Raw genomic sequence first — 10,937 nt, 5'->3', positions numbered from 1 at the left:
TATATTCTTTAAATGAAGATAGTTGTAAGACTGTAAAGCCTGTGGACCTCTCAATAAACAGAGCATTCAAAATTCTTGGCATCTCCGACATAAGTAAATGACACTCATTAGTTATCATTCCACATTGCTCCCCTAAATTAGGACATAAAGCCACGCATTTTTCAGAAACTATTGTTAAACAAATGCTACAAATTTTATATAAAATGAATAAAAATAATGTTCAAGGAATAGCACAGAATCCTTGCCTGAATCCCCAGTCCTAAACACAACCGACAAGACTGGGGAAAATTGTAGACGAGCTATGAATGTGAACACAGCAGAACTTACTATTTACGCAAACATAACCCGCGGAGCCGCATATCCATTGGGGTGCGCCTTCTGCCAACTCCAGGCAATCTGCAAACTCTCTTGAAGATTGGTATATTTTGCTGTCCAGTTCAATTCATTCTTGATTTTGGTTGGATCGCTGTATACCTCGGCATAATCACCAGGCCGGCGTGGAAGAAAATTGACTTTTATGGGCATCCCAGTTGCATTTTTACAGGCCTCCACAAATTCCTTCACCGATCTTCCTGGTACAGACAAAAAGGCGGTTTGAGAACCAAGTATATAGCTCATCAGAACTAGTGCTCGTGTTAACAAGATGGGTGTAGGGTCTACCTCTGCCAGTACCGATGTTATAGATGCCGACGTGACTAGGTCTTGCCTTCTCTAAAGCTTTTATATGAGCATCCACAAGATCAGTAACGTCAATATAATCCCGAATGCAGGTGCCATCCAGAGTAAGATAATCTGTTCCTTTAACCTGGCATAAAACATCCAGAGATCGGTAAATTCCAAATCTTTCTTCTGAAGAAAATGAGATGTCTATTGTGTCAACCATCATTTTGAATCAGTTTTTGAAGAACAAAAGTTCAAAAGCTACAGACGATTCTCGTGTGATCACAGATGAAAATTCTGATGAATTGTCAGAAAAAAATGTGATGATCCTAAGTAGAGAAAAATGGACAAACATTGAGTCCAGGAATTACGCCACGAGCAGCATCAAAACAGGCGCCTGATATTCGTCCATGCTCACGCAGCTCCGGTGGAGGGGCTTCTCCAAGCCTTCCCTCGGGATCAGAACCAATTACGTTGAAGTATCTGAAAATTTAGAAGAAAATATAAGAAAATTATGGAGCCAAAAGCCTGAATTTACTTTTATCAATTCCATGAATCACAGAGTGAAATTCCAAATACACTCAGAAATTGAAGTTACACAACCCACATTAATACCAACCTTAAAATCATGACAGCCATATCCGAGTTTCTCTGAAAATCCAGTATCATATCCTCTGCCATTTTCTTGGCCTTTCCATATGGATTTATTGGAAGCTGCAAAATGCAAGAGAAAATAAGGCCATCTGAAACACAAAAGAAACAATTGTTTTTCTCCAAAAAAAAAATCCCAGGAATGAATGGATTGGTTCTGATAAGGCAATCTTCAGGCCTCGAACTTGGGACACCCTCACCTGGGGAGTAACTTCTGTGATGGGCATTTTTTCAGGCTCCCCATAAGTTGCACATGTACTGGAGTAGATCAAGGTCTTGACTCCATGAGTTGCCATAGCTTCTAACACAACAAGAGTATTTGACGTGATATTGTGATAATACCTATGTTGCAAAGACAACTACCGTAAGATATATGCAAAGTAAAAGATACGGGAACTGTAAAATCTAGGAAAATGTGACATGTTCTAATAGGCTGTAGATAGATAACAAATACTCACTTAAGAGGATCAAGGGTACTCTCTCCGACATATGCAACTGCCGCAAAATGCATCACTGCATCAAATGCATTTTCTGAAAATATTTTGTGCACCTATATAATGGTCAAGGCGACAACATGGCAATGAATTTTGAACTTTTCACAAGAAACGAAGATGTCGATAAACATAAATGGTTCAATGAGGATACTGCTTTTGCATCACCAAGGTCAGCGTGTATAAATTGAAGTCTCCCCGGTTTGGGAAATAGTAGTCGAAGGACTTCAATAGCACCAAGATTTCCTCGTGAGAGATTATCCTGTTCAGTTTTATTCTTAAGATCCAGGAAAAATAAGTGGTTTATTATAGATAAAACAATCTATATCTGGAAGATACCACTATAGTCACACGGTATGAGTCATTAAGAAGTCGTAAAGCAGCATGAGAACCAATGTACCCAGCTCCTCCGGTTACTAGCACATGAATTACACCTGGTTCGTGATGTGAGAACTGCAAAAAAAATTGGGTAAGGCTAAAAATGAGATAAATGAACTCCAGTTCAATAAAATCAAAGGTAATGGAAAGCAGGGAAAAAAAACAGCTAACGGTGAGGTAAATATATATCATCATGGCAGACAAAAATTGAATCAAACAAAACATGATTTGATAGCATTTTTTACCACAAGATGGTGATTTTCAGCTCGTAACTACTTCTGGAAGCACCAAAACGAGTACAAAATGCATGACTGAAAAAGAGAGAAAAAAACAATTCATCCAAAAATTTAGCATAGATTCGTCATGATGGCCGCCCCCAACTCTTTAAGTTTCACGGAAAATATCACTTTTGTCAATGATGAATTACCTTAAGTTTACATCTAAATAAATCAAAATCAAGCTATGATGGCTCACATTTCAATCTAAACACACAAAACAAACAAACAAACAAACAAACAAATTCGATAGCTAAATAGAAAGACATGAATCTTGTTATTTTAATCCAAGATCGCTATATTCGACATGAAAATACAGAAATCGTAGGTTGAACTTAATAGCGAAAGAGATAAAGGAACGGACGAAACCTACTTCGCAAGGTGTGCTAAAATTTGGGCGTTGCTTGAACATGAGAATGCACAATCCTGTAAGAGTAGCAGCCAATAGAATATTTCCTACAAAATTACTCTTCTTCTTTGTGTCGTCCATTCCTATAAACAAACACCTCCAGCTTTGAAATCAAGGCACAGAAGTTGAAAAGAAGACCAAACAACGACTGCAAAAACGAAGAAAATTTCACCTCCCAAGGACAAGGATCTATTTGGCCACTGCTGAGTTCTTGTCTTGGTAAGACTCACCATTGAAATGTCTGTCCGATTCTAACAGCATAAGCTATATTTAAAAAAATCAAGCCTTCATCAAATCTGCCGCCACCAAAAAGAACAAAATTCAATTATCAGGAACGTGAAAAGATCATTTGACGAGGGAAAGGTAAAATTTCAAGTGAAAAAGTAAGCTAAAGGTAAGACCTCTAACATGCGGAGATAACAATACCCTCAGACACGAATAAACGATTCCAGTTAAGCAACTCGTAATTAAAAGAGGCACATGCTTAATTGGAAAAACCAAATCTTTTTCGTATTACAGAAAAACCCATTTGGCATTTCAAGGGAAATAAAAGAATTGATCAAAATATCATTTCCGTCTCTGTAAGAGAATCTGAAAAAGTAAAGTTAACCGACGAAAATGAATAGGCTTACATTACAAAAAGACAAAGACGGTGACTTTAACGCATCCTCACAGAAACATTCAATTACAGCAACAGAAGTAAAATCAAAAAATCTTGAAATAGATAATCAAAATAAAACTTTGACAAGAACCCGTGATTTAACTGGACTAAGATTAAAGGGTTGTTGACTGTTGTGTTGTTTCTTCTTGAGACTCGAGCGCAAGTTGTTTAAATTGCTGCCAATGTAGGTTGGACTTTGGGGAGAGAGAGGCAGGTTTGTGTGAGAAAAGAAACGCGTAATTGGTGTTTATATTAATTAATCATATGAATTGCATAATTTATATTATTTAATTATATCGTACTCGATATACTATCGACTTTATCAGTGGATGCTGCTTGCGGGTTCATCCATTATTGAACAACTGACAGCAAAATAAAACTATTCATAAACCAAATTATGATGTCACACCCCCCCCCCCCCCCTTCTTTAAAAAAATGGTTATGAGTTGTCATTTTCTACGCTGGTTTTTGAAATTCAAACCGCCTCGAAATTTCTATGTAATCAGTAATTACTTGCTCTTTTCTCACAATTATTTTGGAGCTGACAGAGGACATTCTCCAAAGTCAACATTTGCAAGTTGCAACAACCATGTGTCTACTCAGTCGGCCATTTAATCTGTCCAAATTAAAACTTGTTCGCTCATTTATATGATGCCGCCTCAATTTGACAATACTCACAACGTTTGTGTCCTTGGCTTACCATTTGGGCCACAATTGACTCGTTGACCATTTTTACCCAAAATCCAAAAAGGCCAAAGCATAAATAAATAAATAAATAAAAATTGAGACTGTTCAACTATAAAACAAATGAATCAAATGTGAAGATCGACGCGTTGCAAGGTAAAAGGTTACGCTTTATATATGCCACATTAAATGTATACATGTATGTGTGAAGATGATAATGGCAGAGTAACTCGTGATTTTGATAAATATCTCACAAAAAAATTTGTATCTTCGTCTTTATAGTAACCCAATGGAAAGAACAATAACATGGAATTATCTATGCAAACTGTATTCAGAAAGCTCTGCTGCTCAATATATGCACATCCAAATTCATCTCTTCCTTCCCAACAAAAATTGAAAAAGATCATTTTAACTTGCTTGCAGCGACAATTAAGGGACTCGTGGTGGTGATATCAACCTTCTTGCGGGAAGAAAGTATAGTCCGAACTTGATTCATTCTTGATCACCTGCATGAAAGTATTTGTCCTTTTGAGAAATGATGAAGACATTCCATGGTCGAACACATCTGGCCAAGAACATGCATTATAAAGATTCATCTTTTTCATATCTGGCTTGCTGAAGATAAAAAAAAATGTACAAATGATAATTCATAACAATCTGGCACAAAGATCACAATTATCACACCATAGCATAATTGGGGTAGGGAGAGATTGATCCCGACATAGAAACATGCCAATCAGAGACAGATTTATGCTAGAGCGCTCTATGTTAGATGAAATACTTGGAACACGCAAGGGTGGAAGAATAAAAGATAGTATGTTAAAATTTGGTATTTATCACCTGGGAGATCCCGTATAACCTTTTGCAAGAGTATCACATGATCACATGACCAAGTTTTTTCTTTCTTAATTGAGATTTCTGTCAATATTATCAAACGTGTTTAACAGAAGAGAGGTGTGCCACTTGTTCTTGAAACTGAAAGGCGATACTTTTAATCATTTCATTCACTCTCATGGGAGAAAAATTCTAGCTACTAGACTGTGACGGCTCATTGATTTGTGAAAAGTAAGAAACAGAAGTTTGAGTCTCTGACATTAGCTTCAACCTCATTCATTCAGTGCGAGTGTTATTCATATCTCATTCTGTTGAAAGTCCTTGAGTGCGAGTTTCCTAACAGCAGTAATTATATTCCTACGGAGCTTGGCCTGAATTAGAGAAAAACATACCTCATTTGTGTGGGAAGAACCGCTAGGAAGCACAGGAACTAGGGAAGCCCAAAGACCATGATCTGTCAAGGAATCAATACCAATGTAATTGGTAAGCAGCGGAGCAGACAGCAACGAAGCCATCTGATGCACATTTCTCTGAATAGGTAATCCTCCACTTGGTCCAAATGCAACTCCAAGTCTCTCACTTCCACTATCATGGCATGATTTGTCAACTGTATTCTCAAGTTCAATTTTATTAACATGAATTTTATTTTCATCCTCGTTATATTCATTCTTTTCTTTGTTTTTCGATATTCTCTCTTGAAGGCTTCTGTATGCTGCTGATTTCAACAGAATGTTCGTTGCAGAAACTGTTTTGTGTTTTGTTTTCTCTGGAGACACCCCCAGACGGGGCATTTCATAGGGTTCAGCAGGCTGGCTTGATCGTTCTAGAGCTTTAAGTTCACTAGCAATGTCTTCATGACCCCCAATATTTGATTCTTCAAACGCTTTTGATTGGGGATTAGTCTGACGAGCTTTATTCGTTCCCCACCATTTGATATAACTCGACAAATCAATCTTCCTATCAGTACAAAATCCGCCATCATATTCACCTCCTATTGTCATTTTGTCACCTGCATCTTCACCAGTCAGTAGAAGACTTAAGTCAACATGTGATTCGTGAAAGGCTACAGACAGAATTCCATATTTACGTAATCAAGAAACGAGTCTTTAACTGTAAAATTTAATAATCTTGTCATTTAAGTAATGCGATACTGACCATAGACTGTGTTGTTGATGCAGTCAGCTCCAGATACACGACCAAACTGTGAATCCCATTGATTACTTTGACAAAGAAAAGAAGACAACATAAAACAAATTAATCATAAACTTGCTCAGGTCTACAATTATCCGAGAATAGAGAATATTGAAAACTGGCATCTCCACGTGATGAACTGGGAGCTTATTGGTCAAACATCCGAGAATGATAAACTGAACTTTTTGCATTGACCAGATATCTGAATTAGTTAATGTACCGAAGGACCTAACATATTATAGGAGCAAACCTGGAAAGGGGTCGACACTTGGAGATTCCCCTGGAGAAACCACTACTTTTTCTGCAATAGAGGTGATTCCTAAGGACACCGACAAAGATTCAATAATGGAACATATCAATATAAAAAATTATCACCAACCTTCGAAGAGATGCAAGATAATCCTCTCTCGAGACATTTTGCATTTCCTCAAGGTCCCTTGTGTAATCTGTCACCTGTTTAACTCCATTAGGCATGCTAAAAAGAATAAATAAAAAAAACAAAAGAAAAGAAAAGCAAAATATAAGAGCATCCAACCAAAAAATCGATAGTCAGGTTTAAAGTCCAACGCAGAAGAATATAAGTGGCTACAGATGAGGTCTAACATTAAGCATCTTACAGGAAAATTGATGAGGGTTCCAGGGCCCCAATATTTTAATGCGGCAAGATCATAGGCTCTTGCTGCAGCTTCCTCATCATCATATGCACCTATAGCCGTTTTTCACGGTAAAAGGTCATTGTAATTTCAAGCGCCCGAATCTATTTTATGCCTTCAAAGAAATTTGACCAAAACTACTTACCCAAGTAAACTGTCCAAATTGAGCAGACACGACATCGGTTTCCGCATAATAAGAAAAGAGCCGGGAAACACATCAGACGAATCAGACGCTATTAAAATATGTTCTGATCAGTATAGATCATATATATGTCTCAATGAATGAATATTTCACCTTGTTTTCCTTTTTTATTTTGGTTTTGATTCCAGGTACTTTTATCCCAAAGATGTGCTTCATAACGACCAGTCCATCTATGCCTAATCATAAAAAAGTTTAACGAAGTTATTTAATTATTAACTTCAGTACAAGCATAAAGAATGAGGTGAAGATAGTAAAGCTTTAAAGTAACGCGTGTTCAAGCATAAACAGGAAACGAAGATAGTAAAGCTTTCAAGCAACACAATTCCAAACATCGAACAGAGTGCGTTAAGCTTCAAAGAAACTGGCTTTGCCTGACGATCAGCAAGGCATCGCTCAAATCCAATACCCAAGTTGTTAATTAGTGAGGGATTCAAATCATACACTATGATAAAAAGCAAAACCCGATCACACAGCAATAACGTCGCTAACTATAATTACCTAGTGACGCCTCGATAAATAGAGCTACGTTTGCCAGCAGTACAAGGGGGCATTTTACTAATTCGTTCCTTGGCCGTGCATCCTCTATCTTTCTTCGCTTTCTTCAATCCTCGGTAGAGAAAAATCTGATCTGCTCCGAAGTGCGGCGATTCAGAGCCTTCTCCGCCTGCTCCGCCAGTTTCTTCATGTTTCGTAGCGTGTTCCGAGGAAGAGGAAGCCATGACCCTAATTCTGCACACAGGATTAGAGAGATAAAGTGTTCGCGTAAATGCTTGATTTAGCGGCCGGAGCCGAAATGCACAGAGAAATGAGGGAGGAGAGGCTTGAAGTGACGTAAATGTCCCCAAAGTTTTCTGTGCATAATTTTGTCGTGGTGGAAAAGGCTGAAGGAAGCTTCTTTGGACTCCTCCAGCTGCAACGGCTACAAGAAAAACGGTGGGCAATTCCGTACTTTCAAATCATTTTTATTTTTATTTTTACTTTTACAATGAAGGGGTACATTAATATAATTATAATAATATATGATAAATCTGATTTTTTTTTTTTATAAATTTGAGCAAATAAAGCAAAAATATATAATCAACTATATTTTATAAGACAAAAATTTATGTGAGACGGTTTCACGAGTCATATTTTGTGATACATATATTTTATTTGGGTTATTAATGAAAAATATTACTTTTTATGTTAAGAGTATTACTTTTTTATCGTGAATATCGATAGGGTTGATTCGTCTCATAAATAAAGATTAGTGAGACCGTCTCATAAGATACATGCTCATTTTATAATTACCAATTACCATGTAGCTGAAAATCATGATCATAAATTCTATTTGTATGCCTAATTAGCTCTTTGCAATAATAAACAGATATAATAATCATTGGTTGTTAGAAAGTGAACGTTAGACAAGCTTGCCGTTGGGAGATTCCTCGCAACTCAAATCCCACGCTATCATTATTAAAGACCCTCAAACTTCTCTTCTTCTAATCATCCGACCCGCTTTGACCGGTGGTTACATTTCTCCAGCTGCGTCGATATTTTACTCATTCTAGGAAGCAGGCAGAGATGGGGATGGTGATAGTGATATCTTTACCACTCATCCTCTTTTCCTTGTTGCTCGGATTTGGTTGTTTTCTATTCGGGAGATCCAAGGGTAGGCGAGAAGTATACACCAACACCCAGGTTTTCGGACTCCCGACCCCACCGCCTGGAAGTGGTGCCGCCGATTCTCATACTTCTTACCCACAGCCAACCCATTTCAAGGCCGATTCACATGCTTCTTCGACACCGCTAAAGCACTTCAGGAGCGACAATGCTGCCAATGTTTGATGCTGGTTCTGCTAAATTTTTGGTTTGGATATTGAAGAGATCGACGATTCAATTTGTAATTTTTTTTAACATATTCGATGTATCCCGGTGGTTCCGTCGTTTTTCAATATAGTAATATTTTATTTTAACGGGTAAACTTTTTGAAAGTTTCGGGCCCAATTCCCATACAGTTTATTGGGCTCAGTTTGAGAATACCCGATCCATATTCAACAAGTTTAGATTTATATATTCATTTATTTTTATTAATTTTTCTCATTTCTTGAGGATTGTTTTTTATTAGATATAGTAGATTTTATATCGCTAATATCCAATTAATATGTTGTGGGAGTTACATGAAATGTCGGTTCCTACATAGTTGTCAAAATGGAACAGATGTCTGTCGAGTTGATCACCCCAAATGGTGATCCGTACAACTCCGACTAATGTTGGGTCGATCTGTCCTAATCAATTGATGTTTTGTGGTGGGTTATGAGCCTGCCCGCTCGCTGACCTGTTTTGACAACTCTAGTTATGAATAATTTCTATTTTTGATATTTAAATTTGTTAAAGTATGTTGTGGACTCTGTTTGGATATTTAAATTTGTTATCTAAAGAGCAGAACTTGCTAACTTTGTGCATGGGTTGGAGCGGTTAAATTTATTTGTAATACATAAAAATGAATCTGTTTTTTTTTTTTAAAAAGAAAAGCAATGTTGTAATAGTAAAGTGTGCTGCTGTAGGGTTGGTGAGAAGCAGGCTAGAGTCCAAGAAAATGAGGGGGACAGTGACGGGTCGTGGGTTGGTGGGCCCAATGGGCTGTCCCTTCCGGTCAAAGCCCCGAATCAGTCAAAGCATCTCTTCAGACACTAGCTGGCTGCATTATAATACTTGCTCCACGTGGCATCTCCATATTTAACTTATAGTATAAATAAATAAAATGGAGTCGAATATGACTAAAATTTGGAGGGTTGAATTTGAATAGAATTAGTTTTATTCGAGTTCGAGCTCAAATAGAAGATATAAAATTTTAAAAATTTTGATTCGAACTAGAGATCAAATACACCATGATGATTAATCAAATTTATTCACTTATTTATATAAAATTTTTCAATTTACATGATTATAACATAATGACAGCTCTCTCAAATTAACAAAACAAATATATTTTTCATTCAAATATCATTCGCAATGAAAAACAATAAAAATAAAATTAAGAGAATAGTAAATTTTACTAAAACCAAAATCACAATGTATTTAAATGAAGTGAATACAGTGATTGTCAAATAAAATTATCTTAATTAACTAAATTATCATAATTATGTTAAAATAAAACCCCTAAACTTGTTATTAAGTTAAATATCAATTGTGTTTTTGCTAACTTTTAACTCCTTGCAAATTTTTTTTAACTTTTTCCTTTTATAAAATTGATATTACACATCAACTCAAATATTTTAAATGGTATAGTAGCTCAATTATCATGATTCGATCGATGTATCCAACAAGGACAATTATTGCACTCCACCATATTTATACGAAGGTTTTATTGATATTCATTTCTCTTCTCAGTAATGTTTTTATCCCTTATGAGCTACTTGGTTTGCCTACGAATTCAATTTAATTCAAAAATAAAAAATTCTCAAAATGCATTTCGAATTCTTTTATGCTGTGATAATAGACCTTTACAGTACGAGTGTACCTTACATATTTCTTTATTATGTAATTTCTTCAATAAATAACATTTCAAACTACAATTTCATATCTTATTCCTCATATTCAGTGTATAAAAATTATTAAACTTTTATATCCCATGGCTATGTCGAGCTCTACAAGATAACTGGTTGTGTTGCTCGAGGAATATTAACTGTTATTTGAGGCACTTAGAATAACTAACTTTGGTGTCATGGTCTGTTTTAATAATCAGAATATCTTCTTCTCTCCCAAATCTTTTACTATTTATTAAAGTTCAAGCCCATATAAAAATTGTATAGTGTCTTGGTCTGTTTTTTGCTTACCCAAAAATACCCATGCATCACCTTTTATTT

General features: G+C 36.3%; 3 protein-coding genes across 14 annotated transcripts; 1 reads left to right on the top strand and 2 right to left on the bottom strand.

The window, feature by feature from the left end:
- Positions 1-137: 137 nt before the first annotated feature.
- LOC142542531 (putative UDP-arabinose 4-epimerase 3) lies at positions 138-3,777 on the bottom strand. 8 transcript variants are annotated; one of them, XM_075649205.1, is made up of 11 exons: positions 3,629-3,777; positions 3,037-3,160; positions 2,829-2,947; positions 2,142-2,255; positions 1,957-2,064; positions 1,770-1,861; positions 1,512-1,653; positions 1,280-1,374; positions 1,014-1,143; positions 661-805; positions 138-572 (listed from the first exon to the last, which is right to left on the bottom strand). In XM_075649205.1, the coding sequence occupies exons 2-11, from the start codon at positions 3,095-3,097 to the stop codon at positions 331-333; spliced, it is 1,248 nt and encodes a 415-aa protein (XP_075505320.1). In that variant the 5' UTR covers positions 3,098-3,160; positions 3,629-3,777; the 3' UTR covers positions 138-330. The 8 variants fall into 8 exon arrangements, with proteins under 8 accessions (XP_075505320.1, XP_075505326.1, XP_075505319.1 ...); XM_075649211.1 differs by having other exon boundaries at positions 3,037-3,128; positions 3,629-3,764; XM_075649204.1 differs by having other exon boundaries at positions 3,497-3,753.
- Positions 3,778-4,363: 586 nt separating this feature from the next.
- LOC142542529 (AP2-like ethylene-responsive transcription factor At2g41710) lies at positions 4,364-7,984 on the bottom strand. Of its 5 annotated transcripts, none has more exons than XM_075649199.1 (9): positions 7,588-7,984; positions 7,183-7,265; positions 7,033-7,041; positions 6,852-6,940; positions 6,614-6,687; positions 6,485-6,535; positions 6,199-6,263; positions 5,436-6,052; positions 4,364-4,774 (listed from the first exon to the last, which is right to left on the bottom strand). In XM_075649199.1, the coding sequence occupies exons 1-9, from the start codon at positions 7,806-7,808 to the stop codon at positions 4,712-4,714; spliced, it is 1,272 nt and encodes a 423-aa protein (XP_075505314.1). In that variant the 5' UTR covers positions 7,809-7,984; the 3' UTR covers positions 4,364-4,711. The 5 variants fall into 5 exon arrangements, with proteins under 5 accessions (XP_075505314.1, XP_075505318.1, XP_075505315.1 ...); XM_075649203.1 differs by having other exon boundaries at positions 5,436-6,058; positions 7,588-7,978; XM_075649200.1 differs by having other exon boundaries at positions 4,364-4,715; positions 5,436-6,058; positions 7,588-7,977.
- Positions 7,985-8,503: 519 nt separating this feature from the next.
- Positions 8,504-9,118, top strand: LOC142541442 (uncharacterized). Its single transcript, XM_075647978.1, has one exon. It carries the CDS (start codon positions 8,653-8,655, stop codon positions 8,914-8,916), a length of 264 nt encoding a protein of 87 aa, XP_075504093.1. The 5' UTR covers positions 8,504-8,652; the 3' UTR covers positions 8,917-9,118.
- Positions 9,119-10,937: the final 1,819 nt, after the last annotated feature.

Source organism: Primulina tabacum, chromosome 4 (assembly GCF_025594145.1).
Source record: "Primulina tabacum isolate GXHZ01 chromosome 4, ASM2559414v2, whole genome shotgun sequence".
Taxonomy (NCBI): domain Eukaryota; kingdom Viridiplantae; phylum Streptophyta; class Magnoliopsida; order Lamiales; family Gesneriaceae; genus Primulina; species Primulina tabacum.
Note: the sequence above shows the minus strand (reverse complement) of the source record. Positions and strands in the feature narration are given on the sequence as shown.

Bases quoted from the DNA above. Each gene is read 5' to 3' on its own strand.
- LOC142542531 (XM_075649205.1), bottom strand. From the start codon at position 3,097: ATGGTGAGTCTTACCAAGACAAGAACTCAGCAGTGGCCAAATAGATCC. The intron at 2,065-2,141 runs GTATCTTCCAGA...AAAACTGAACAG, and splicing joins CATACCGTGTGACTATAGTG to GATAATCTCTCACGAGGAAA. The intron at 1,144-1,279 runs GTTGGTATTAAT...CTAAATTTTCAG, and splicing joins ATGGCTGTCATGATTTTAAG to ATACTTCAACGTAATTGGTT.
- LOC142542529 (XM_075649203.1), bottom strand. From the start codon at position 7,808: ATGGCTTCCTCTTCCTCGGAACACGCTACGAAACATGAAGAAACTGGC. The intron at 6,688-6,851 runs GTAAGATGCTTA...GGAGTTAAACAG, and splicing joins GAACCCTCATCAATTTTCCT to GTGACAGATTACACAAGGGA. The intron at 6,536-6,613 runs GTTGGTGATAAT...CCTCTATTGCAG, and splicing joins TATCTTGCATCTCTTCGAAG to AAAAAGTAGTGGTTTCTCCA.
- LOC142541442 (XM_075647978.1), top strand. From the start codon at position 8,653: ATGGGGATGGTGATAGTGATATCTTTACCACTCATCCTCTTTTCCTTG.